At 44.1% G+C, this 27,767-nt stretch overlaps 2 protein-coding genes across 4 annotated transcripts; one reads left to right on the forward strand and one right to left on the reverse strand.

Moving 5' to 3' along the window:
* Nucleotides 1–777: 777 nt before the first annotated feature.
* On the forward strand, nucleotides 778–27,106 carry NOLC1 (nucleolar and coiled-body phosphoprotein 1). 3 transcript variants are annotated; one of them, XR_003797062.1, is made up of 15 exons: nucleotides 778–951; nucleotides 2,500–2,555; nucleotides 2,670–2,809; nucleotides 2,906–3,036; nucleotides 3,449–3,614; nucleotides 4,956–5,086; nucleotides 5,216–5,360; nucleotides 5,675–5,803; nucleotides 6,076–6,186; nucleotides 6,279–6,920; nucleotides 7,104–7,210; nucleotides 7,385–7,477; nucleotides 7,652–12,119; nucleotides 21,948–22,080; nucleotides 25,153–26,359. XR_003797062.1 is itself a non-coding variant. In XM_029245627.1 (14 exons), exons 1-13 carry the CDS (start codon nucleotides 832–834, stop codon nucleotides 7,808–7,810), a joined length of 2,130 nt encoding a protein of 709 aa, XP_029101460.1. In that variant the 5' UTR covers nucleotides 810–831; the 3' UTR covers nucleotides 7,811–7,837; nucleotides 21,948–24,603. The 3 variants fall into 3 exon arrangements, 1 of the variants encoding a protein (XP_029101460.1); XR_003797063.1 differs by lacking the exon at nucleotides 25,153–26,359 and adding an exon at nucleotides 26,798–27,106 and having other exon boundaries at nucleotides 810–951; nucleotides 7,652–7,837; XM_029245627.1 differs by lacking the exon at nucleotides 25,153–26,359 and having other exon boundaries at nucleotides 810–951; nucleotides 7,652–7,837; nucleotides 21,948–24,603.
* Nucleotides 3,631–4,949, reverse strand: LOC114908894 (ubiquitin-40S ribosomal protein S27a-like). Its single transcript, XM_029245628.1, has 2 exons — nucleotides 4,680–4,949; nucleotides 3,631–4,381 (listed from the first exon to the last, which is right to left on the reverse strand). Exons 1-2 carry the CDS (start codon nucleotides 4,900–4,902, stop codon nucleotides 4,107–4,109), a joined length of 498 nt encoding a protein of 165 aa, XP_029101461.1. The 5' UTR covers nucleotides 4,903–4,949; the 3' UTR covers nucleotides 3,631–4,106.
* Nucleotides 27,107–27,767: the final 661 nt, after the last annotated feature.

A 27,767-nucleotide genomic window follows, 5' to 3' on the forward strand; every position in this document is an offset into this window, starting at 1 on the left:
GTTTTCTAGTTCTTCCACAGGGAGGGTTCATAGTGTGGGCTGTCCCCAGGAGGTAGAAGTGTTATTTTCAGGATTATAGGTTTGAAGAGATTGCTGCTGTCACTCAGGTTTGGTGCACAACCCCTTTTTCCCTTCATGGAGCTGACCTAAGGCTGTGTTATGTAAGAGGAAAGGGTTGTCTCATGGGCAAGTCATGATTGAGGTAGGGAAAGTTTTGAAGGTCAGCGCCTCACCACTACCACAGATAATCTGAAGCGTCCTCTGTAATAGAGATGGGAATGCAGAGGTTGGGGTGGTATCTTGAGAAAGGGCCTCCCAGGTTGTTGGAGGCAGTGAAGATGAAGAGTGGGAGTCCACGGGCAGCGCGAATAGGGTAGGTTGGGAGATCATGTGACCAAGTTTAGAGGAATTCAAGGTCAGCTCGGGCCCCCCGGCCCACTCATTACTCTGGCATCCAGATGCCAGGGGCGCGGGTAACCGCAGCACTGAGAAAAGGTGGCTCCATCAAAAAGGCAGGGCGCGGGAAATCCGAAGTTTTCCCGCCGCGGCTGAGGGCGTGGCCCCTGACGTCAGGGTTCCGCCTTCACAAAGCAGACCGGCGGGCTCCACCCTTACCAAGATGGCGACACTCGCGGGACCGGAAAGCGTTAGTAGATTTCGCCTTTACCCTGTCTCCGAGGTGTGGCCGGGGCTGCTCTACGGAGTGCGCCCGCCCCTTCCGCCGCGCCCTGCGCGGCGCGATGGCGTCACGCGGGTCCGCCCCTACCCCTCCTTTTCCGGGTTCCTGAGTCGCGTGCGTCGGCAACGGTAGTGACGCGTATTGCCGAGAGGATGGCGGACGCCGGCTTACGTCGCGTGGTTCCCAGCGACCTGTATCCCCTCGTGCTCGGCTTTCTGCGCGATAACCAGCTCTCGGACGTGGCCAACAAGTTCGCCAAGGCAACAGGCGCTGTGAGTCCCGGGCATGATTCATGGGCTGGGGTGGGATGACCACAGGGCTCCGGGCCCTGACATGCTTAGGTTTGCAGGTAGGGAGGTCTGTGGGGTTCGCCAGCCCAGTGTCTGCCAGGCCTTTGTGCCGAGCACTCGGCGGTGGCCGGAAAGCCTGGAGTCTCGGCGTCTCTTCCACGATGTCTGACTATATGGCGCTGAGCTTTGTTGCTTTTTTTCTGGTGAGTGGGGCGGCGGTGGCCGCGTGGGAACCTCGTGGCCTGGGTCACGTGGCTGGCGGAGTGCGGCGAGGCGGCAGCGTCGTGCCCCACCGGAGGCATTGGAGGCTCCTGGTTCTTTCTTTGGGCTTTATGTTGGCTGATGCCGAGCGTGACTTGACCTTAACTCTCAATCGAATTTACCCGGGACTCAAAAGATAAGTAAAATTGCTTTAGAAATAATGAAGGTTGGGATTTTTGTTACTAAAGAAGAAAATGAACGAGTAGAGGCAGGGTTCTGCTTTTCGTTTTACTGAAGCAGGATTGAGCATCATAGTTCTCTCTACAAAGCAGGCATAGCTGTTGTCTTGAATCTTTGACGTATGGCATCAGACAAGTCTAGGTTTGGGAACAGCCTCTGCCATTTTTGAAATGTATAATCCAGGCAGCTTGCTTAACGTCCCTGAATCTGTTTGTACTTCTATGGAGATGTCATCATCCACTTTATAGGATTTTTGTGAGTAACATGATATGTACATATACAAAGTGGCAGTACCGATGCCTGGTGCTTCTCATTGTGGTGGCTTCTCTTGTGGAGCACGGGCTCTAGGTGCACAGGCTTCAGTAGTTGTGGTAGCATGCAGGCTCAGTAGTTGTGGCTTGAGGGCTCTAGAGCACAGGTTCAGTAGTTGTGGCACATGGGTTTAGTTGCTCCGCGGCATGTGGGATCTTCCTGGACCAGGGCTGGAACCCATGTCCCATGCATTGGCAGGTGGATTCTTAACCACTGCGCCACCAGGGAAGTCCCAGATTAAGTGATTTGCTCGGGGTCACACATTAATAATTGGCAGAGGTGAGTTTCACATCTACTCATCTAACTTTGAGCCAGTATTTTTGTATATACTGTAACGCCTTGCCATTTTTTTGGATACCAACTTATAATCTATATCAGTGTAATAGCTGAATGCAATTATGTACTGAATATGTAACGTAGATTTTTACTAGTCTTCTCTTGGAGGATGGTTTCCAGTGATTTGGAATTATAAACCACGTTGCCGCAATCATCCTCCTGTGTAGATGTTTGTTTCATGGGTAAGGATAAATTCTTAGATAGTACACTGTTAGAGTAAAGGGAATGTATGTTTTTAAAGGCTTTGATAAATAGGATTGACAGGTGGGGGAATAGATAGATGGTGCCAGAGACTACAGGGATAGCCCAAGTTTTTGATGCCAAAAACTGGGAAATACGTAAATAGAATATTTTTCTCCTAATTTATGCAAGTAGAAGTCTTACAGAGATGTAACATTTATATCAAATTAAAACTTTCTTACTCTGCTTTTTCTATTACAGACCCAGCAGGATGCCAACGCCTCTTCCCTCTTGGACATCTATAGTTTCTGGCTCAAGTAAGTCTCCTCTGCGCTAGTGTGGCTGTTTTCTCCCCCCAAGTAGGCTGGACTGTGTTCTTTGGTTTGGGAAGGTCCTGATTCCCCAGGAGTTAGCCTAATCTACCCCAACAGGTCCACCAAGGCCCCAAAGCGGAAGTTACAGGCAAATGGACCAGTGACTAAGAAGGCTAAGAAGAAGACTTCATCCAGTGACAGCAGTGAGGACAGCAGTGAGGAGGAAAAAGCCCAAGGGCCTCCCGCTAAGAAAGCTGGTAAGACCCAGCAGGGAGTTGTGGTTCCAGGAAAAGGATTTGGAGCCTGTCTGTGCTAAATTTCTGGTTCTTACTGGGACCTGTACTTTTGTTCAGCTGTACCTGCCAAGCGGGCCAGTCTGCTTCAGCATCCTGGAAAGGCTGCAGTCAAGGCATCAGAGAGCAGCAGCAGCAGTGAAGAATCCAGTGATGATGAGGAGGAGGACAAAAAGAAAAAGCCTGTCCAGGTTTGCAACTTTGAGAAGGAAAGGGATTGCTAAGGGATTGGAAAGAAGAAACTAAAATCTTGGTTTTTAGCTTGATGGTGTTAGGTATACAACAGGTGATTACATGGTTTTTCAGGGAGGTTGTAGAAGTATGAGGTTTGGGAAGGATTATGTGAGGTTGAAGTTGAGCCCTGAATCTAGAGGAAATTCAACCCGTTCTGCTTCCCTGGCAGTATTGGGTTTCTCTGGGATACTGTCAGGGACTCCAAGAGTAAGAGAATATGTTTTATGGACAGGTACAGGGAACTCTAGACAGGGAATGGCAGCGACAAGGCCTAAAAAAGGGGGCACCTAGGAAGCTTTTCTACCTTAGGATGTCCTTTGGGTGCCCTGAAGCTCTTGCTGATTCTCCTGGTTGTGTGTTTTCTCACAGAAGGGAGTTAAGCCCCAAGCCAAGACAGTCAAAGCTCCTCCTAAGAAGGCCAAGAGCTCTGATTCTGATTCTGACTCAAGCTCAGAAGATGAGGTGCCAAAGAACCAGAAACCAAAGACAACACCCGTGGCAGCTAAAGCTCAGGCTAAAGCCCTAGCCAAACCAGGTATTGTTTATGTTCCTAGGAGGCTGGACTGGGGACCAGGTTGCCCTGGGGACTGATGTGAAAATTCCTTAATTCAGCACAGGAGTGAAATGGTACTGGTTGTTGAACTAGAGGTATTGACTGGTGTCGTTTTTCTTTAAAAAAGAAACATTTTCCTAGTAAGTAAAAAGTTTTATTGTTAGGGACTAGTAACTACAGAAATAGTCTGCAGTGAGGGAAAACATGTTTTAAAGACTTCAGAGGGCATATTCAAATAATTTGCATCATATCATTTTTTGGAAGACAGGTTTATTCCTGAAATTGGGCAAGAAATTCATCCTTTGATGTAGTAAACCACAGCATTCTCCTTCATGCTTCCTCCAGAGGCAAGAGAATTGACAGACTCCTAAGTTCCGTGCTAATAGGAAGGAGGTTTTTATGGCTTTTTAATGTCTTGATACTCCTTTTTTATTGTTGTTCATTAGTTTTTGTCTTTCATTAACCAGTATACGATTATTTATCTTTTGGTTTCTTGAAACAGTAGATCAGACAACATTTGCCACAATAGTGTCTGTCAAAGTGGCTGGCCTTGGAAACTCCAGCACCGCATTCATCTGAAGGGCGCTCCTGACGCAGGCGACTGATTTTGCCATTTTCATCCACCTTACAGTATTTCAGGACAGCCAGCTTAGCCTTCTTTCTCTTATGCTTGTTCTTCTTGGGAGCGGTGTAAGACTTCTTCCTTTTCTTAGCACCACCACGAAGTCTCCACACAGATGAAGAATGGACTCTTTTTTTTTTTTTTTTAATTTATTTAGTTTATTTTTCGTCGAGTTGGGTCTCCGTTGCTGCGTACGGGCTTTCTCTAGTTGCAGCGAGCGGGGGCTACTCTTCGTTGTGGTGTGCGGGCTTCTCATTGCAGTGGCTTCTCTTGTTGCAGAGCATGGGCTCTAGGTGAGCGGGCACATAGTTGTGGCACACGGGCTTAGTTGCTCTGCAGCATGTGGGATCTTCCCGGACCAGAGCTCGAACCCGTGTCCCCTGCATTGGCAGGCGGATTCTTAATCAATGTGCCACCAGGGAAGCCTGTGGACTCCTTTTGAATGTTGTAGTCAGACAAAGTATGGCCATCCTCCAGTTGCTTGCCAGCAAAGATCAGTCTTTGCTGGTCAGGAGGGATTCCTTCTTTATCTTGGATCTTGGCCTTTACATTTTTTATTGTATCTGAAGGTTCAACCTTGAGAGTGATGGTCTTCCCTGTCAGGGTCTTCCTGAAAATCTGCATCGTGGCGGCGGCACCACTGCCCATGGTGGATCCGAAAGCTGTCTTTGTACTCGCTTACATTATTTCTTTTTTCTTAGGTATACCAGCTCGTCCAGCACCTAAAGTAGTCAATGGCAAAGCAGCTGGTAGTAACAGCAGCAGCAGCAGTAGCAGTAGCAGCAGTGATGATGACTCAGAGGAGGGGAAGGCAGCAGCCGTATCTAAGAAGGTATGGGCCTTAATTTCTAGCAGGAAAGAAGGGACTGGGGACGTTGGTAATTGGGGGGTCTCCATTGCATGGCAGGATTGGTTGGATCAGTATTTTCCTGTGGTAATTGATTTTCTCTGTGTGATGCAGACTGTACCTAAAAAGCAAGCTGTGGCCAAGGCCCCAGTGAAAGCAGCTGCCACTCCTGCCCGGAAGAGTTCCAGCAGTGAGGACTCCTCCAGTGAGGAGGAGGAGGAGGAGGAGCAGAGGAAAACACCCATGAAGAAAAAACCAGGTGACTGGACACGGGGAGTCAAGCTGGACGTCTGACCAGGGCCCAATGGCAGGAGGACCTCTGCAGTCACCACGTGGACCTTGGCATGTGTCAGCCAGCTTCTCCCAGAGAAAGGAGAAAGCCACGTTGCCTTTTATAACCTAGACTCAGAAATGGCATGCCATCATCTCTGCCGTAGTCTATTTGTTAGAAATGAGTCACTAATCCTAGCCCACCCTCAAGGGATAGGGAATTAAGCTCCATTTCTAGAAGGAAGCAGTATCAAAGAATTTGTGTATGTATTTTAAAACCACCACACTGTCCCTTTTAAACAGGTCCCTATAGTTCAGTTCCCCCGCCTTCTGTTCCCCCACCCAAGAAGTCCCTGGGAATTCAGGCTCCCAAGAAAGCTGCAGAGAAGCAGCAGCCTGTGGAGAGCAGTGAGGACAGCAGCGACGAGTCTGGTGAGTCATCACCTGTGGTGAGTGGGTCTGGGGAGTGTATGAGGAGTAGGGAGGGAAATGGTTCTGTCCCTTCTGCTTTTTTTTTTTTTTTGGCTGTGCCGCGCGGCTTTTGGGATCTCAGTTCCCTCACCAGGGATTGAACCCGGGCCACAGCGCTGAAAGCCTGGAATCCTGACCACTAGGCCACCAGGGAACTCCCTGCGTCCTTCTTTTCGTTGCCCCTGGTTGGATTGGGACTCTGGACCCAGCCTAATGCCATAGGTTCTCTCCAGATTCAAGTTCTGAGGAAGAAAAGAGACCCCCAGCTAAGGCAGTCATCTCCAAAGCAACTACTAAACCAGCTCCAGCAAAGAAGGCAGGAGAGAGCTCTTCAGACAGCTCAGGTAAGGCATAGGAGGCCCTCAGGGCAGTGGGATTTCCAAGGGCTCCCCTCAGTCTGATTTGGGGAGACATTCACTCCATTCTCTCTGTCTAGACTCCGACAGTTCTGATGAAGCTCCTGCTAAGCCAGCCAGTACCACCAAGAATTCCTCAGGTAAGCCAGCTGCCACTCCCAAGCAGTCTGTGGTTAAACCAGCTACAACTCCCAAGCAGCCTGCAGCCACTGGCCAGAAGCCTCTGACCAGAAAGGCTGATAGCTCCTCCAGCGAGGAGGAGAGCAGTGCTAGTGAGGAGGAGAAGACGAAGAAGACTGTAGCCACCCCTAAGTCCAAGGTGATGACCAAAGCAGCTCCGTCTTTGCCTGCCAGGCAGGCCTCTCAGGGTGGTGGGGACAGCAGCTCTGATTCAGACAGCTCCAGCAGCGAGGAAGACGAGGACCAGAAGACGCCTAAACCCCCAGCCAAAAAGAAGCCACAGAAGGCAGGGGGAACTGTAGCCCCTTCCAAACCAGCCTCTGTGAAGAAAGCAAAGGCCGAGAGCAGCAGCACTTCTTCCTCTGAGGACTCCAGTGAGCAGGAGGAAGAGGAGAAGCCCAAGGCCAAGGGCACTCCAAGACCACAAACCGCCAAGGCCAATGGCACCTCTGCACTGACTGCCCAGAATGGAAAAGCAGACAAGGACAGCAATGAGGAGGAGCGGGGCAAGAAAAAGGCAGCAGTGGCAGTTGCTAAGCCAGGTCTGTATCCAAAGAACCTGCCTCCTGGGTTTGTCCCCCAGATCAGGATGGGCTCTACTCTTGGGGGTGGGATAGGGAGCCGAGGCCCATGACTGGCTTCCAGTTAGTTGGAGGCCCTCAGTGTGGGACCCTGGGAGGAGGGACAGGAAACTGGTCTCCTGAGTCTGGCCTTTTGTTTTGTAGGTTCAGGAAAGAAGCGGAAGCAGAATGAGGCTGCTAAGGAGGCAGAGACTCCTCTAGCCAAGAAGATAAAGCCCCAGACCCCCAACACGTTTCCTAAAAGGAAGAAAGTAAGTTGCCTTATTTTCCTCTCAGGAGCCAGCGTTTAGAGTAGAAAGAAAAATTGCAAAGCACCTTGACAGCCCTTTGCCTGGCCTGGCATACGTGCTGTGGGTGTAGCTCAGGAGGGCCTTCCTGACCACTAGGCCACTCCATCCTGAATTTCCTGCTTCATTCTTCTTCAGGGAGAACGAAGGGGATCCTCCCCATTCCGAAGGATCAGGGAGGAGGAGATTGAGGTGGATGCTCGAGTGGCAGACAATTCCTTTGACGCCAAGGTGAGGAGAGAGAGGGTCTTCACCATTCTTGAGGGGGTGGGGTGAGAGAGGGTAGCTTTTGGTTCTGGTTGGTAGGAGGTTCTCTGGGTTCGGGTTGCCTGGAGCAGGGAGAAGAAACTGACAGGACCCTGGCGTTGTCCTTCTGTGTGCTAACCACCTGTCTCTACTTACCAGCGGGGTGCAACCGGAGACTGGGGGGAGCGAGCCAATCAAGTTCTGAAGTTCACCAAAGGCAAATCCTTCCGGCATGAGAAAACCAAGAAGAAGCGGGGCAGTTACCGGGGAGGCTCCATCTCTGTCCAAGTCAATTCTGTTAAGTTTGACAGCGAGTGACCGTGGACCATCTGTAGCACAGCAGGGGTGATGATCTGAGACCACTCACTTTCCCCAGTGGACCTGGGAACCCTCAGCTCTATCGGGGGAGGGTCTCAGTGAGGAGAGCAGTTTAGATTAGGTCTGAAGGCTTTGCGTCGTAACATCCTCTAAGGTCCTTTTCTGTGTTTGTGGTTTTGTACAGATTTGTTTTTGAGTGTTGGGTAGCAAGGACAAGGTAAGGGGAGTGTTCTTTTTTAAGAAAAATTGTTTTAGTTGTCATTCTCCCTGTTTTGTGGAAGTTCTCATACTGAGAAATTTGTATATTTTACATTAGATCATTTCTTACTGATTTTTGTTGTGGTTTTCAGAGGTGGGTTCACAGATTAAAATCTCAGTTATCTTCCAAGATGTGGTAAAGGTCACATTATGAATTTTTATAATTGGAGAATTCTGTCTATGGGAGTGCTTGTGTCCACATTTCATCCTTCCTACCCCTCAGGGCCCTGGTGAGGGGTGGCTAAGACTGGTTAATGTATGTATCTGTGAAGCATGAACTATGTACCTCATTCGTGGGGTCTAGGACTGAAGTTTTCAGCCAGCATGGACTTAACCTACTTCGGTGGATAAAATTTACTGTTTTGTTTCAGGCAAAATTCTGGTGTGGTGTGAATGCCGTGGGGTCAGTCTGAATATTTCGTTTGCTATAATTTTATTATTACATAATGTTTGCGATATGTGTTTTTTAATTTGAAAGCATAAACTTTTTTATTGTTCAAAGACAATTTTTGATTGGCTTGACCTTTAAGAGTGTCGAATACTAAATTGAGGGCTACATCTTATTTTTTTACATTTTAGAGAACAAAATAGCGTTAATTTAATCTGAAAAGCACATATCACTTGGTATTTCTGTCTTGGTAGCAGTGGTGACACAAAATTAGTTTCTTGGTTTCATTAACTCCTACATGGTTGGGAATCACTGATCAAGAAAGTGAAAGAAGAAAACCTATAATTAAAAACGTTAATCCTCAGTAGGAATTAGGTTACATTATTCAAGTGAATTTATAGGTAACCTGTAAATGGAGGATGAGAAGAATCATTACAAAGCATTTTATCTGGTAATACTTGAGTTAGACTGGTGTTGAGAGAGCATCCTAACAGGATTATTGTGTCTTGTAGTTGGTGCATGGGAGCAACTGATGTGCCCCCTTCAGAACCTTGACTCTCAGTAACAGTGGAGGTAACAGTAAAAAACAGTGAGCAGAGATATGACTCTTAGGCCAAGCAGGCTGATCATAAAGCTGTAGGAGATGACTGTTGGCAGTGCTCAGCCAGAGTAAGATAGGGAGGAAAGTCGACGAGTTCTCCAAGTTCTCTGGGGCTGGTCCCTGTGTTGGGAAAGTATGCCCTAGCTTTATGGATGAGTTATAACTTAAGGTTAGCTTCCCCTTGTTTGGGTTCCACAGATAGCCTGGTTTTCTGTGTCACTGCCTCTAGGAAGAAAATGTGCTCTTCACACTGACATACGTATTCAGTCTGCATGGTAAAAGTTCTACATCTTACTAAAAAGTAATAAGCTGGCTGGTTTATAATGTATCTTGGGAGTTTTATTAATGTGAGTTCAAAGTTCTCCCACCTCCACTCAAAACAGAACAACTTGGTTGCTAGTTGGAGGGCTGGGGCCCAGACTTGTGGGTTCAGTGTGGAGCCTTCTTGACTATTCCTTATCTCATGATACCTTGTCTCATGGTGTCTTGTCCAGGCAATAGACCAGCCTGTGCGTAGTCTAACTTGGGGATTGGCAAAATGGCCCATGGGCCAGATCCAGTCCATGGCTTGTTTTTGTGTTGCTCAGGAGCTAAGAATGCTTTTACATTTTTTATAGGGTTTTTAAAAAAAAAGTGACAGACTTTATTTGACCACAAAGGATATAATGTTTACTATCTGGCGTTTTACAGTTTGCAAAACCCTGGCCTAAATCAGTGATTTCACAACACTGGCTGAAAATTAGAATTATCTGGGGATCTTTTAAAAACACTGATACCCAGGGACCCATCTGCTGATCGGTTGAGTCAGATCCTGGTGCTCTCTGGTGGATTCTGGGAGTTAAGATTTTTTAAAGCTCCTAGGTGATTCTAAAGAGCAACCAGAGCTGAAAACCACTAATCTAAGAGCATTTGAAAAGAAATGAGTTGGTAATTTTTCTTTCCTCCCCTTATGCTTTCATTTTCAAATGTACTTGTTAAATCTAATAGTATAAAGTAAAAATTAAATTTCCGTTTTATCCCCGTTTTCTGGGACTTGATTCTTTTGTCTCTTTCCAGAGAGTTTCACTGTGTGTACTACTACATGCATCCTCTCCCCTTTCTCCTCACACATATGGAGTAGCTTGCTATATGCAGGGTTTCATAACTTTGGAGCTCATTTTTAATGACCCCATTGTATGGAAGTAGCATAAATTATTTTAAGTAGTACCTTATTGGTAGCTGTTCAGGTTGTTTAAGTGTTTTGTTATTATAAATAGTGCCATAGTGGATATTTTATATGTGAGACTGAGTATTTGTGTGGGTATTTCTATAGGAAATAGTCTAAGAGTGATTGTTGGGTCAGAGGATGTGTACATTTAACGTTTGTTCATCACTGCTCTCCAAAACCATTGTACCAACTTGTAGTTCCAACACTTTATGAAAGTACCTCTTTGCTTGCCCTCTTGCCAACACTTAAACAAGTTTATCTTTGCCACTTGGGTAAATGAAAATGCTCAGTTTTTTAAAATTGTGGTAAAAAACACAACATTAAAGTTGCCATCTTAACCACTTTTAAGTGTATAGTTCATTAGTGTTAGTACTGACGTTGTGCAACAGATTGCTATGATTTTGACTACTTTAGATATTTCATATGAGTGGAATCAGACTGCATTTGTCCTTCTGTGACTGGCTTATTTCACTTAGCGTAATGCCCTCAAGGTTTACTCATGTTGTAACATGTGGCAGGATCTCCTTTTTCAAGGCTGTGTGATATTCCATTGTATGTATATACCACATTTAATTTATTCATTTCATTGTTTAGTTTCAGGGACCTGAATTCCTACCTATGCTGATGGGTTCTGGCATTGTTGCTGAAATCCACACGTTAAGTGAATCACACACATGATGGCTTATGCCCATCTGCAGTGTACCTCATATGGACACAAAGCAGGAGACTTTCCAATATCCTTTTGTGGCTTTATGTTTCACAGGTTATATCCTCACTACCACCCAACCCTGTTAGGTGGATATTAACTAGATCATGGTGTCTCAACCTTAGTATTTGGGGGCTCTGAAATACTAAGAGTGTTAGAATGCCTACTATGTACCAGCCGTAGAACTCCCTGAGAGCTCAGTGTCTAATAGGGGAAGTCAGAGATGGGAACAGTTCTGTACACCATGCTGAGTCCTGTCACCAAGGGCCAGAGTAGCACCCCCAAGGGGACAGCAACAAAAGACTGACCTTGGCCCAGGATTCTGAGGAGAGTAGCAGCTGCCAGGGGGGAAGAAGGCACATACCATGAAAGGAAGAGGAAATGTTCCCAGTGGGAGAAGAGAGCCTTTAGGATGGATCAGGTGGAGGATGTGTGGTAAGCAGGGGCAGGATAATACTGTCTGAGGATTCAGTAGCAATGGCCTTTTGTACCCAAGTGAGGAGTTAATACTTTATTTTGTTCTCCTGAGTGTGTTAGGGGATTGCTAGTCCAATGCAGTGCTCCTGGCACTAAATACAGCTGCAGGGAAAGCAAAGCCCCTACTGACAACTGAGTTCTCATCCCCTGCCTCATGCAAAGCTGGCTTAAGCTGTCTGCAATTACTGAAGAGGCCAGTAGGTGGGGCCCTTGCACACTGCAGGGAGCTGGACTCTAGTTGAAGCTTGGCATTGTGTTACCCCACTTAACATTCAACAAATTCGGAGCACCTGCTATGAGCCTTTGGCTACAGAGATGAATAAGACATAGGTCCTCGTTTGAGGACCCTTGGTTCTGGAGAGTGGAGAGGAGAGTCTGTCATCTATGAGAGGTCATCTGTTACCTGAAAACCAGCAACAGGCAACATGGTTCATAGAGGAACCCTGATGTTCATGTGGAACTCCCAACTTTCCCCTCAGGTCCAACAGGGCACTGGAGCTCCCATAAGGGGGACCAGTCACAGGTCCCACTGCTTATGGAAACTGCAGACCTGTGTCCTTCCTATGCCTGGGAGCTCAGAGGCCCTGGTGCTCTCTCCTCTGTCTCCCCTCCTCTCCCAGCAGGATTGAGGAGAACATATGCCAGGGTTCCATCTTCTAAGTGTATTGGAGGGTAGGTAGGGTACAGAGTATTTCAATAAATTAGCCTATCAGACACAGAAATTCATCCATTCAGTAAATATGAGTGCTTACTATATACCAGGCACATAATTTGTGAGAGATGTTAACAAAATCATGAATGAACAAAAAACCAGACACAGTCCCAGCAACCAAAGTTTACCCAGTCTAATGAGGGGCAAAGATATTAATCCACACAAATAAATGTATAAATATAAACTTCAGTACAATGAGGGCAAGGTACAAAGAGCTGTGAGCACATGTGACGGGAAAGTAGCCCACATAGTGGTGAGACTTCCTCACGGACTGGGTAGCCATGTAATTTATCATGTAAACTGGGATGCTTTTTTTTTTTTTAAGATTTTTTTTTTTTTTTTGATGTGGACCATTTTTAAAGTCTTTACTGAGTTTGTTACAATATTGCTTCTGTTTTATGTTTTGGTTTTATGGCCTCGAGGCATGTGGGATCTTAGCTCCCTGATCAGGGATCGAACCTGCACCCCCTGCATTGGAAGGCGAAGTCTTAACCACTGGACAGCCAGGGAAGTCCCTAAACTGGGATGTTTTTGAGAATGAAGGGAGAGAGATTGATAATTAGGCTGAGAGGAATAGGTGTGGATTGAGACTTTCCCAGGCAAGTCAGGACATAGGGTCACTGTGGTAATAGATGTCTTCACTGAGGAAGTGATGTTTCAGCCCAGACTTGAAGGTGAGAGTTAATTAGGTGAAGGTGTTGATGTTACTGACTTGGGTCCTTGGACTCTTTAATCAATAGAAGTTGATAAGAGACCATACGAGGTATTCAGGCAAGGCTTTATTGGGACTCACGCTGTAGCACAAAGGAGGGAAAACAAGTAACAGGTTCCCTTGCTCGCTCTCCGAGGAGGGTGGGCTTGTTCCTTAAGCGGTGTGAGGGTGGGGGCGGATGGGTGGGTTAGGCTGAAGGAGTGGCTTAGGTGGTCTGCCCACCCGCTTGGCGGTGCTGGGATCATGCAGAGTACCCTGCTTTTGCTCCTGGCTCCTCAGAAGTGGCAGTTGGTTTGTCGTCTTTTAGTATCTTATTGTTCATAGTCCCTTATAGTTTCTTGGTATTCTGTTGCTTGTCTAGGTGCAAGCACTCCAGTAAAGGGTCCCAGGTCCCAGCCTGTCTCAGTGGTGCAAGGTGAACAGGGCTGTGTGTTTTTTTCAGTGAGAAGACACAGCATGTGCAAAGGCCTTTTGGTGAGAGGGAACATGATGGAGACCCCAGAAGGGGTCTGTGCAGCTGAAAGGCAGAGGAAGGAGGAAAGCAGTATAAGATGAGGCTTGAGAGGGAGGCAGGGACCGGGGCATATAGAGCCTTGTAAGGCGTGTTTTATTCTGAAGGCAATGGGAAGCTGTTGAAGAGTGTGTGCGTGTCTTAGTCATCTGGGGCTACCATAGCCTGGGTGCCTTAAACAACAGAAATGTGTTTCTCATAGTTCTTGAGACTGGGAAGCCCAAGATCAAGATGCAGGCCTGTTTGGTTCCTGGTGAGAACTCTCTTCTTGGCTTTCAGAAGGCTTCTTGCTATGTCCTCACATGGTAGGGAGAGACAGAGTAAGCTCTCTGGTCTCTTTTTTTTTTTTTTTTTTTTTGCGGTACACGGGCCTCTTACTGTTGTGGCTTCTCCCGTTGCGGAGCACAGGCTCCGGACGTGCAGGCTCAGCGGCCACGGCTCATGGGCCCAGCCGCTCTGCGGCATGTGGGATCTTCCCAGACCAGGGCACGAACCCGTGTCCCCTGCATTGGCAGGCGGACTCTCAACCACTGCGCCACCAGGGAAGCCCCCCTCTGGTCTCTTTTTTACAAGGACACTAATCCTATCTTGGGGCTGTACCCTCATTACCTCATCTAAACCTAATTACCTCCCAAAGGCCCTGTTTACTGTTACCATCATGTTGGGAGTTAGGGCTTCAACATATAAATTCTAGGGGGCAGAGGAACACAAACATTCAGTCCATAACACTGAGTGTATGTGTGGGTATCATTTTTTTTATTAGGGAAAATTTCAAATATATAAAAGAATTACCAATACAGACAGTAATCAACTAACATTAAATATTCCATCAGTATCACCGAATGTGTTAAAGGCTGGTGACAGATTTGCATGCTGAAAAGCCAAATGTGGTTAGCATGAGAATAGACTGAAGGGATTTGGAGCGGATATTTTGAGACCAGTTAGGCTACTACAGTAGGCCAGGAGAGAGATCATTTTGGTGACCTGAATTAAAGTGGTGCCAAGATAGAGAAGATGGAGAGAGTTGGATAGATTTGAGAAATATTTAGGAAAAAAACTAGAACTTGGTTGGTGGGGTGGAGGTAGGGGAGCAGTGAGGAAGAGTAAGGCATTAAGTGACTCTCATACAAATAATAAATGCTGTAGAGGGTATGGAGAAAATGGAACCCTCATACACTATTGGTGGGAATGTAAATTGGTACAGCCACTATGGAAAACGGTAGGGAGGTTCCTTAAAAAACTAAAAACAGTTACCATGTGATCCAGCAATCCCATTTCTGGGCATATATGCAGAGAAAATTCTAATTCAAAAACAGGACTTCCCTGGGGGTGCAGTGGTTAAGACTCCATGCTTCCGTTGCAGGGGACGCAGGTTCAATCCCTGGTCAGGGAACTAAGATCCCACATGCTGTGTGCATGTGGCAAAAAAAAAAAAAAAAAAAGATAACAATGTACCCCAATGTTCATAGCACTATTTACAATAGCCAAGACATGGAAGCAACCTAAGTGTCCATCAGTAGATGAATGGATAAAGATGTGGTGTATATATACAGTGGAATACTACTCAGCCATATAAAAGGATGAAACAATGCTATTTTCAGCAACATGGGTGGACCTAGAGATGATCATACTAAGCGAAGTAAGTCAGAAAGAAAAATACCATATGATATCACTTATATGTGGAATCTAAAACACAACATGAACATATCTATGAAACAGAAACAGACTCACAGACATAGAGAACAGACTTGTTGCCAAGGGGGAGAGCGGGTAGGGGAGGGAAGGATTGGGAGCTTGGGATTAGCAGATGCAAACTAGTATATACAGGATGGATAAACAACAACTTTGTACTGTATAGCACAGGGAACTATATTCAATAGCCTGTGATAAACCAGAATGAAAAAGAATACATATAACTGAGTCAGCTTGCTGTACAGCATAAATTAAACCCAGCATTGTAAATCAACTATTCTTCAATTTTTAAAAATGTTGGGGGCTTCCCTCGTGGCACAGTGGTTGAGAGTCCGCCTGCCAATGTAGGGGACACGGGTTCGTGCCCCGGTCTGGGAGGATCCCACATGCCACAGAGCGGCTGGACCCGTGAGCCATGGCCGCTGAGCCTGCACGCCTGGAGCCTGTGCTCCGCAACGGGAGAGGCCACAACGGTGAGAGACCTGCGTATCGCAAAAAAAAAAATAAATAAATAAATATTGGAACTATAAAAGTACTGGCTAATATGTCAAGATGCTTAAGAAGATCAAATTGGTGATTAGGTCTCTATTGCCACGAGATTGACACTTTCCTAGCACTTGATGATTTGCTTCACTCAAGGATAAGAAATTGATGACCTTTTCTTTTTTGGGGATTTAAAAACTATAGTCAAATGCTGTACCAGAACATAAAAAAACACTCTTCCAATTATTCGTTTTTCATCTCCCAAACTGAAATATTCAACCTTAGAATTTAGGATATGCTCATCAACATACTAAGGAACTCAAAGTAGTCTTTCCTTTTTTAAAAAAAAATATTTATCTTTGGCTGTGTTGGGTCTTCGTTGCTGTGCACTGGCTTTCTCTAGTTGCGGCAAGCGAAGGCTACTCTTCATTGCAGTGTGCAGACTTCTCATTGCAGTGGCTTCTCTTGTTGTGGAGCATGGGCTCTAGGTGTGCCGGTTTCCGTAGTTGTGGCACACGGGCTCAGTAGTTGTGGCTCGCAGACTCTGGAACATAGGCTCAGTAGTTATGGCGCATGGGCTTAGTTGCTCCACAGCATGTGGGATCTTCCCAGACCAGGGCTCGAACCCGTGTCTCCTTCATTGGCAGGAGGATTCTTAACCACTGCGCCACCAGGGAAGTCCCAAAGTAGTCTTTCATCGTTGATAAATTAGTCTATAATTTCTGAGTCTAATTTAACCAGAGAGAATCATCTGACAGCCACTCAACACTTGCTGTCTTTCCAGATGCCTTATTCTTGTGAGTTAGAATTTTTGTGATTAGGAAGAAATAAAGTGCTTAAAAAAAAACCTAACTTAAACTGGAGCTCAAATTCTGTTTTCAAGCTAGATATCAACTTGATGAACAAGTACAAAGCACATAACTCCTCACTAACATGATGCAATTAATAACATTCTTAAATTTTAAACTGTGTCTTGGGAGTTCCCTAGTTGCCTAGTGGTTAGAATTCTGGGTTTTCACTGCCATGGCCCAGGTTCAGTCCCTGGTCGGGGAAATGAGATCCCGCAAGCTGTGCAAAGCGTCTTATTTTTACTACTGTAAACTGTGACATATATTTTAAGTGAAATTAAAATGTATTCGTTAATATTTAAGAGATGTGAAAAGGTATAAAGAATAATTTATTGAAAAATTGCATACCCGTCTCTCAGCCTAATAAGCAGAATGTTGCCAGCACAGTTAAATTCCCTCTGTGTATGTATAAGGCTGAATGTTAAGCCAGCATTAACATTAATAAGTACCAATTGTTAAAATATTGAAATATATTAATACTGGTTGGGAAATAGTTGCTGGCCTGTACCCTCTGAATATCTCCTCTCATTTCCAAATCCTTGACCTCTTTCTAAGACACACACACCACCTCCCTTGAACTGTTCCATAATCCAACAAATAAAGGGTTAATGCCTGGCACAGAGGGGCCTTTTATATGTGTGTGTATATATATATATATATATATATATATATATATATCCCTAAGGAATATATAGTCTTGTTTTTAAACTTTATATAAATTGTACCACACTGTATCTATTCTCCTATGACTTGCTTATTTCTCTGATGTGTTGTAGTTCACTGTATACTTCCATTTCTTTACTAATTCACTTATTAACAGGCATTCAAGTTGTGATGCTGCTGTGAACACTCTTGTATCTATTGGTGTACATGTGCCAGAGTTCCCTGAATTTAAACCTAGAAGGGAAATTGCTGGCCATAGGGTAAGTGCATCTTCAATCTTCCATGTAATGCCAATTTTCCAAAGGTATTTACTAATTTACATTCCCATCAGCAGCTCAAGAGAGTTCCTTTTGTTCCATATTCTCTCCAGCACTAGGTAAGTCACGTCAAATCAAAATTTTCTCCAGTCTTCTGGGTGTGGGATGATATCTTATTGTGGTTTTAATTTGAATTTCCCTGACTACTAATGAGGTTGAACACCTTTTCATATATTTAGTGACTGTTTGGAGTTCCTTTTCTGAAGGTGTCTACTTAAGTCTTTCATCCATTTTTCTGTTGGGTTTTCTGTTTTTCTCTTATTGATTTGTGGGAGTTTTTTATATATTTTGGATACAGTTCCTTTGTTGGTTTTATGCTGTATAGATATTTTCTTCAGTTCTGTCTTACCTTTCTTTATTGTATCTTTTTTTTTTTTTGATGAAAGAGAGCTTACTTTTTATTTAGTCAGATATGCCAGATATCTTGCATTTGTCTCTCCATATACACTATCCACCTTTCTCCACTGGCTCTTTGCCTAGGGAGGTTGACCTCTAGGAATTGCATCATTGGGCTCTCTGCTTTTTGGCTCCTGATTGGGTTTTGGCCAATGGGGTGCCCCTGCAGGAAATCAGAAGAAGGTGGAGAACTAGAGTAGGTATTTATTTTTCCTAGCCCCAAACTGCTGTGTTCTCAAATCAAAAGTCACTGCTCCCCTCAAGACAGTCTCCTCGGGACTTCCCTGGCAGTCCAGTGGTTAGTGGCAAGACTCTGTGCTCCCACTGCAGGGAGCACAGGTTCAATCCCTGGTTGGGGTAAGTTCCCACATGCCATGCAGCACGGCCAAAAAAAAAAAAAACAAACACAGTCTCCTATATAAACTTTCCCTTGGGGATTCTGAACCTGCTCCTTACTCTCATTGCTTTTGCCCAAGTGATGGTAACATCCTTATAGATTGTTTCAGACCACTTTATTTTATTTTATTTTTAATTTTATTTTTTAATAAATCTATTTATTTATTTTTGGCTGTGTTGGGTCTTTGTTGCAGTGCGCGGGCCCCCTCAAGTTGCGGCGAGCGGGGGCCACTATGCGTTGTGGTGCGCGGGCCTCTCATTGCGGTGGCTTCTCCCGTTGCGGAGCACCGGCTCCAGGCGCACGGGCCTCAGCAGCTGTGGTGCACCGGTTTAGTTGCTCCACGGCATGTGGGATCCTCCTGGACCAGGGATCGAACCCGTGTCCCCTGCACTGGCAGGCAGACTCTCCAACCACTGTGCCACCAGGGAAGTCCCTCTCAGACCATTTTAATTTGAGTGTGTCATCTGTTTCCTATTGGATTTCTGACTCATATAACATATTTATTAATATTTCCTTTCAAAATCAGTACTTTCGTGTGTTAAGAAAATTTTCCTTATCCTGAGATAATGAAGATATTCTATATTATATTCTAAAGGCTTTATTATTTATTTTCCTTGTTTAGGTCTATAGTTGACCTGATATTGATTTTTCAATCCTTCTTTATTTATAGAGATTGTTTCATGGCCCAGCAAATGGTCTCTCTTGGTGACTCTTCCACATGCTTTTGAAAAGAATATGTATTTTGCTGTTGCTGGTGGAATGTTCTATAAATGTCAGCTAGGGCAAATTGATTGATAGTGTTGCTCAAATCTTCTACATCTTTGTTGATTTTTCTATTTGTTCAATTACTGAGAGAGGAAAATTGAAACAACTATGATGGTGGACTTGTCTATTTTTCCTTTATGTTCTGTTAGCTTTTTCTTCATGTATTTTGAAGCTATGTTATTGGGTGCCTACACATTTAAGATGGTTATTTCTTTGTTTTTCTTTCACATCTTTATTGGAGTGTAATTGCTTTACAATGTTATGTTAGTTTCTGCTGTACAACAAAGTGAATCAGCTATATGTATACATATATCTCCATGTTCCCTCCCTCTTACGTCTCCCTCCCACCCTTCCTATCCCACCCCTCTAGGTCATAACAAAGCATCGAGTTGATCTCACTCTGTATAACAGACTCTGGGTCCATCCACCTCACTACAAATAACTTGATTTCATTCCTTTTTATGGCTGAGTAATATGCCATTTTATATATGTGCCACATCTTCTTTATCCATTCATAAGATGGTTATTTTTTTTAACATCTTTATTGGAGTATAATTGCTTTACAATGTTGTGTTAGTTTCTAATGTATAACAAAGTGAATCAGCTATATGCATACGCATATCCCCATATCCCCTCCCTCTTGTGTCTCCCTCCCACCCTCCCTATCCCACCCCTCTAGGTGGTTGCAAAGCACCGAGCAGATCTCCCCGTGCTATGCAGCTGCTTCCCACTAGCTAGCTATTTTACATTTGGTAGTGTATATATGTCAATGTTACTCTCTCACTTCGTCCCACTTTACCCTTCCCCCTCCCCATGTCCTCAAATCAGTTCTCTAAGTCTGTGTCTTTATTCCTGTCCTGTCCCTAGGTTCATCAGAACCATTTTTTAAATTAGATTCCATATATATGTGTTAGCATACGGTATTTGTTTTTCTCTTTCTGACTTACTTCACTCTGTATGATAGACTCTAGGTCCATCCACCTCACTACAAATAACTCAGTGTACTATAGAGCTTTTTAAAGGGTCCTGTGATGTTGGTAGGCACTGAAACATGAGGTATGCAGAGGCCTAGGAGTCATGTAAGGCGAGAACTGGAACCTGGCCCATATTTAGAATTCAAATGTGAGCTGCCAGATAGCCTGAGGGTTTCTGAAAAAGTCAGAATCACTGGAAACCTTGAAAGATAAATTGCTGGAATCTGCTGGAGTGGGCTGGACAGTAGAGCAGAACTGGATTTTGTTCAGGACAGTGGTCCTAGTCTGTATACAGGATGTCCACAAAGTCTGGAAACATAGATGATAGTATTTATTATTTTCCAGTGGAAGAATTCCTGATGGTATAATGTCTCTTTGCTGGTGTTTCTAGACTTCATGGACTTGTGGTGGTCAGGAAACCTGACCACTTTCTGACAGCCTCTCAGAGAGCCTGTGTGTTCTGGTGAAGGGGGGATCTGTAGTGTCAAGGAACATCCTGAGTCTTTTTTTTTTTTTAATAAATTTATTTATTTATGTACTTTTGGCTGCGTTGGGTCTTCGTTGCTGCGCACAGGCTTTCTCTAGTTGCGGCGAGCGGGGGCTACTCTTGGTTGTGATGTGTGGGCTTCTCATTGTGGTGGCTTCTCTTGTTGCAGAGCACGGGCTCTAGGCCCACGGGATTCAGTAGTTGTGGCACATGGGCTCTAGAGCGCAGGCTCAGTAGTTGTGGCGCATGCGCTTTGTTGTTCCACGACACGTGGGATCTTCCTGGACCAGGGTTCGAACCCGTGTCCCCTACATTGGCAGGTGGATTCTTCCCTGCACCACCAGGGAAGTCCAGAAGCTTTTAGTTTGATGAAGTTTAATCTATTTTTAGTTTGGTTGCTTATGCTTTTGGTGTCATATCTAAGAAGCTTTTACCTAACCCTTGGTCTCAAAGATTTACTCCTTTTTTTTTTTTTAAGAGTTTTATGCTTTTAGCTTTTCCATTTAGGCCTATGATCCATTTTGAGTTAATTTTCTGTGTGTATGTAAGTAAGGGGTCCAATTTCATTCTTTGCATGTCGATGTCCAGATGTCCGAGCACTATTTGTTGAAAAGACTATTCTTTTCCCATTAAATTGTCTTTGGGCTCTTGTCTGAAATCAGTTGCCCATAAATATATGGGTTTATGTCTGGCTATCAGTTCTACTTCATTAATCTATGTCTACCCTTATGCCAGTACTACACTGTCTTGATTACTGTAACTTTACAATAAGTTTTGAAATTGGAAAGCAATATAGCATTTTAGGGAGGGGACTAACAACATCAGTTTATATTTTTAAGAGACTGTGTTGTGGGGTTCTTCAAAAAATTAAACATAGACTTACCATATGACCCAGAAAATTCACTCTTATGTATAAAACCCCAAATAATTGAAAATAGGAACTCAAACAAATACTTGTATGATAATGTTCATTGTGGCATTATTCGCAATAGCCAAAAGGTAGAAACAACCAAAGTGTGCATCAATGATGAATGGACAAACAAAATGTGGTATATGCATACAATGAAATATTAATCAGCCATACAAAGGAATGAAGTTCCGATACACACTACCACATGGATGAACCTTGTGAAGATTATGCTATGTGAAAGGAGCCAGATATAAATAGATAAATATTGTATGATTCCATTTATATTAAATATCTAGGATAGGCCAGTTCACAGAGTTGGAAAGTAGATTGCAGGTTATCAGGAGCATGAAGTGCAAGTAATAGAAAAATCATTGCTTAATGGATAGAGTTTCTGTTTGGGGTTATGAAAAAGTTTTGGAAATAGTGGTGATGGTTGCAGAACATTGTAAATATAACTAATGCCACTAAATTGTACACTTAAAAACGGTTAAAATGGCAAATTTTGTGATGTATATATATTTCACCACAATTTTTTAAAAAAAGACTGCTTTGGCAGCTGTGAAGAAATCAGACTATAGGTTAAGATTACTGCAAGAATCCAGGTTAAAGATGATGTTCTGTTTACCTTTCCAGGTCCACTCTATCATTCTCTACCCTGCTCTGTGCTCCAGGAAGCCGACCTGTGTTGACCGTTTAACCAGCTGCTAGACCCTCTGATTTCTGATTAAACTTGGCCAGTGTGGAGCACTGCCAACGTGGAGGACTGGTAAGAGATCAGAGGGTGAGGGGAGAATGAGATCAGGGTACTCTCCTGGTTCCCCATCTGCAGGGTTGCTGTGGGCACCTATATCCCTTGATGAAAGGCCACAGTTCCTGCCAGGCAGCCCTCTCCACAAAGCTCTCTCTCTCTCTGTATTCTAGTAATGGCCCCCCTCCCTCATTCCTTCTAGGCCTATAGTGGCCACCACTAGTGCACTTGTATTTCCCTATACCAGTTTATTAGTTTAATAGTTCCTTTATTAAACTTTCCTAGAATTCCCTGGCAGTCCAGTGGTTAGGAATCCGCACTTCCACTGCAGGGGTCATGGGTTTGATCCCTGGCCGGGGAACTAAGATCCCACAAGCTGCACGGCATAGCCAAAAAAAAAAAATAAGAAAGAAAAAGAAATGGGGTTACTGTAAAGAGCTCATGGAAATTTGAGCAGCTTAACCTTTAAAAAAAAAAAGGTTAATTTTAGCAATTTGAGTTGCTATCAGTTTCCTGCCTTCCTGATCAGGGTGGGTGTAGTAGAGAGAGCAATGGATATATTTGGAGGTAGAGCCTTGCGGTTTTGATGGATTGGATGGTGTGACAGACATGGATCCTGGCTCTTAGAAAAGTTCTCATAAATTGGAGGAGAAAGGACATACAGTCTAGAAAAAAACACAGGTGCATACTAACTAACTGTAGTCCAGCTATAGCCTCAAGTTGCAAAATGGTTGGAGCCAGCTACTCAATGCACTAATCCATCTATCCCCTTATCTCCTTGCCTTGGGGACAGAATTGACTCTTCTCCAAGTCCTCAGATATGCAGGAGAGAAATTAGAGGGAATTGGTTGGTTTCCACAGAGGAATCAGTAAAGTGGGGGTCTCCCAAGGAAGCAGTGGAAATAGAGATTCCTGGAAACGATTCCAGGAAAAGGTCTAGTCAATTGGGTGAAGTGTCAAAAACCAGACACTGGCTTGAAATAGCTCAGCTTCCCAACCAGATGGTCTGGAGATAAAGGAGGACAACAGATTGTGGAGATATTCAGGGAGATATTCTCAGGGTTCATGAAGAAAAACCCTGTTATACCCAGTAGCTGTCCTGTGCCTATTCCATCCTGAAGCCATATACAGGATAAAATGGGGGCGATTACTCCATCACAGACCCTACCTCACTTATACCCCCCAGTTTTCCCCCCACTTTCTCTCTTTTCCCTGACTGCTGCTCTGCTACCCTGGCTCTTCCAAATGCTGAAAGGTACACATCAAACTTACATCCCTGCTAGATTGCAGAGCATCTGAGATGAAGGTGTTATTTACATACTTCAGGTTTTCCTGAGTCAGACTGGACACTCCTGCCTGGAGTAGTTCCCTTTGACTCAACATAGAGAACTCTGATTGGGGCGTAACTTCCACGACATGATCCTTAGGTCTTCGGCCCCTGGACGTGTCCTCTGGGGCCTGCTAGATGTATCAGCCCAGCCTCTCAGACCAGGGCCTCTTGAGTGGCCAGTACTGTAAACTTTCTTTTTTTGTCACACTTACTTTACTCCCACGAGAAGCACTGTGCTTCATCTTACTCTCTTCTATGCTGTAAGGATCCAGGCATCCTTTAGACATTTATCAATACGTCTTCCAGCTAGCTGTATGAACTTAGAGACATTACTTAACTTCTGTATGTCTCAAGTTGTTATTAAGTTCTTAACAATTCCTGGCACATGACACAACTCAGTAAGTGTTGTTGTTGTTTTTGTTGTTATTATTATATTATTATTAACATAGCAGTATGTTCATATAACTGGTACAACCCACTTTACCAAATTTGACTGCTAAAAATGGTCACATTTCTCTCTTTTTAAAATTCTGAGTCTGAATTCAGTTTATTTTTATAACTGTTTTATTTTACTTTAGTTGTTTATTTCTTACCTAGATATTATGTGCACCCAGAAAAAATTCCAAAAAAGTAAAAAGGCCCACCACTTATCCCAACCACCCAGTTCCCCTCCCCACAGACAGCCCTTATACCAATTCTTTCGTTAAACTTCAAGGATATTCTATGCAATTACAGTCACAGACTCGGCCATTTTTTCCTTGTACAAATACTAGCCATAACAATGTATTTTGGAGAGCTTTTCAAATCAGTTCTTACTGAGTTGCCTAATTCTTCCTTTTTTTTTTTTTTTTAAAAAAGATTTCCCTCCTATTTTTAGATTGGGGGGAATTCTGGGGATTAGTTTCCCCCCAATTTAGAAATTTGGTATAATTTTCATAAAATAAGATTCATCCATTTTAACTGTACAGTTTAATAAGTTTGGCAATTGTATATAGTCATGTAACCATCACCACAATTAAGATATAAAATGTTTCCATCACCCTAAAAAGTCCCCTCTTTCTCCATTGTAATCAATCTCCTCACCTAAAATCTAGCTCTGTGAAACCACTGACGTGCTTTTCGCTACTCTAGTTTTGCTTTCTCTAGAATTTCATTTTTATGGCATTGTACAATATGCAGTGTTTTTTGTTTCGTTTTGTGTTTTTTTTGCGGTACACGGGCCTCTCACTGTTGTGGCCTCTCCCGTTGTGGCGCACAGGCTCTGGATGCACAGGCTCAGTGGCCATGGCTCACGGGCCTAGCCGCTCCGCAGCATGTGGGCTCTTCCCGGACCAGGGCACGAACCCGTGTCCCCTGCATTGGCAGGCGGACTCTCAACCACTGCGCCACCAGGGAAGCCCTCTTCTCTAGTTTTAAACAAGCATTTTATATAATTCCATTTTCTCTCCTCTCTTAGCATATTAATTATACTTAAAAAATATTTAGTGGTTTCCCTAGAGTTTTAAATATATATTTACAACAAATCTAAGTTCATTTTCAAATACACTATACCACTTCATGAATAGTGCAGGTATCTTATAAAAGTATTATAAATCCCTCCTTCCTGTCCCTTATAACATTGTTGTCATTCATTTTACTTATCTATAAGCTATAATCTCCCAATACATTGTGCTATTATTTGAACAATTAATAGATCAATAAAATGAAAGATTTTATCTTCATTTATACCTTCTCTAATGCTCTTCTTTTTTGTTACATAGGTGCAAGTTTCTGACCTATATCATTTTTCTTCTCTCTGAAGAACATTTTATAATGTTTCTTGTAAGACAGGTCTACTGGCAACACATTCCCTCAGTTTTTGTCTGGGAAAGTCTTTATTTCTCCTTCACTTCTAAAGATAATTTTGCTGGATACAGAATTCTAGATTGATAGTTTTTTGTTTTTTGGAAGTGCTGTGTGGCTTGTGGGATCTTAGTTCCCCGACAAGGGGTCTAACCTGGGCCCAGCAGTGAAAGCGCTGAGTCCTAACCACTGAACCGCCAGGGAATTCCTGATGGTTTTTTTCTTTTAGCACTTAAAATAGTTCACTCTACGCACCTCTTGCTTGCGTGGTTTCTGAAGAGTTCGACATATTTCTTATCTTTTTCCTGTATGTGTAAGGTCTCCCTGCACCCCACTGTGGCTTCTTTCAAGACTTTGGTTTTCTGTGGTTTGAATATGATATGCCCAGGTACAGGATTTTGGGTATTTATCCTATGTGGTGTTTTCTGAGCTTCCTGGATCTGTAGTTTGGTTCTGTCATTAATATTGGAAAATTGGGACTTCCCTAGCGGTTCAGTGGTTAAGTCTCTGTGCTCCCATTGCAGGGGGCCCAGGTTTGATCCCTGGACAGGGAACTAGATCCCACATGCATGATGGAACTAAGAGTTCACATGCTGCAGCTAAGAGTCTGCATGCCACAACTAAAGATCCCACATTGCTGCAACTAAACATTCTGCAACAGAGATCCTGCATGCTGCAACTAAGATAATGAAATAGTATACAGCTATTCAAAAAGATGAAGAAGCTCTAGATGTACCAATATGGGACACTCCCCAAGACATATTTAAAAGGCAACATATAATATGAAGGGAATTCCCTGGCAGTCCAGTGGTTAGAACTCCACACTCTCACTGCTGAGGGCCCAGGTTCAATCTCTGGTTGGGGAATTAAGATCCTACAAACTGCATGGCACAGCCAAATAAATAAGTAAGTAAATAAATAAATAATAAATTTAAAGTAAAAAAATAATATGAAAAAGTGCTATCCTTTAAGAAGATATATACAAATGAAATGGAGCAGGACCCTATGGTCCTTCCCCCTCATGTCTTCTGCCTGCCTTTTGTCTGTGAAAACAAAAAAAAAACCTTTAGCCAAAGAATAAGTTTAATCAGAGAAGTGAGAAAATACAGACACAAAGGAAAACAGTCCAACAAGGCTAAATAATAGGGCTTCCCTGGTGGCGCAGTGGTTGAGAATCCATCTGCCAATTCAGGGGACACAGGTTCAATCCCTGGGCCAGGAAGATCCCACATGCCGTGGAGCAACTGAGCCCATGAGCCACAACTACTGAGCCTGCATGCCGCAACTACTGAAGCCCGCGTGCCTAGAGCCCGTGCTCCACAACAAGAGAAGCGACCGTGATGAGAAGCCCGTGCACTGCAACGAAGAGTAGCCCCCGCTCACCGCAACTAGAGAAAGCCCGCGTGCAGCAATGAAGACCCAACACAGCCTAAATAAATAAACAAAATTTGTTAAAAAAAACCTAAATAATAGTTTAGTCATTAAGCATAATTAAGGACTCTTACTTCCTTCTCAATGGCTATAGATAATATTCTGAGCCATATACTGTGAGCTGTCTTGTAGATACAGAAACCCCCACCAGGTGGAAGAAGTTAACTACATGATGACCAGACTGTGGCCATGACATAAGCTGCCACAATTCCAAGGATTGGCCTCAAGGAAATGGGAACAAACTGACCCTGGAACTGAAGACTAACTGTACCTAAAACAATCAAGATGACGTTGATCAGAGTACCGCATGACCAATTTTAAGATGACTGTCAGAGCTGACTGCTGTTTCTGCATGTAGCCCCCTCACTCTGTCTATAAAAGCTCTTGCCCACTGATCATTCAGTTGTTGGGGGGGAGTTGGCCTTTGGACAGGAGTCCGCCCTCCCCCACCCCCACCCCACCCCCCCACCCACAATAAAGCAAACTTTCCTTTCCACCAACCTTGCCTCTTTATTGGCTTTTGAGCGATGAGCAGCCAGACCCCACTTTTGGTTACACAAACATATACCTTTTTATGCATAAATCATATTTGAAAGGATACACAAGAAACTGATAATTGTGGTTGCCTCTGGGAAACAGAACTAAGGATAGGAGTGGGAGACAGAGTTGATTTTCTCAGTTTACTTTTTATTCCTTTTCACTTTTTTTTTTAAATAAATTATTTTTGGCTGTGTTGGGTCTTTGTTGCTGTGCGCGGGCTTCTCATCACAGTGGCTTCTCTTGTTGCGGAGCACGGGCTCTAGGCGCGTGGGCTTCAGTAGTTGTGGCACACGGGCTCAGTAGGTGTGGCTCGCGGGCTCTAGAGAACAGGCTCAGTAGTTGTGGTGCACGGGCTTAGTTGCTCTGGCATGTGGGATCTGGCATGTGGGACAGGGCTCGAACCCATGTCCCCTGCATTGGCAGGTGGATTCTTAACCACCACGCCACCAGGGAAGTCCCTCCTTTTCAGTTTTTACTACTTACTTCAGTCTCACGTGTGTGTGCGTGTGTGTGTGTATGTATTTGTAATGGGAAAAAAATACCATTGTGTCCTCTCTTCTGA

Source organism: Monodon monoceros, unplaced genomic scaffold, assembly GCF_005190385.1.
Source record: "Monodon monoceros isolate NGI ecotype Baffin Bay Population unplaced genomic scaffold, NGI_Narwhal_1 Super_Scaffold_4, whole genome shotgun sequence".
NCBI classification, from domain to species: Eukaryota; Metazoa; Chordata; class Mammalia; order Artiodactyla; family Monodontidae; genus Monodon; species Monodon monoceros.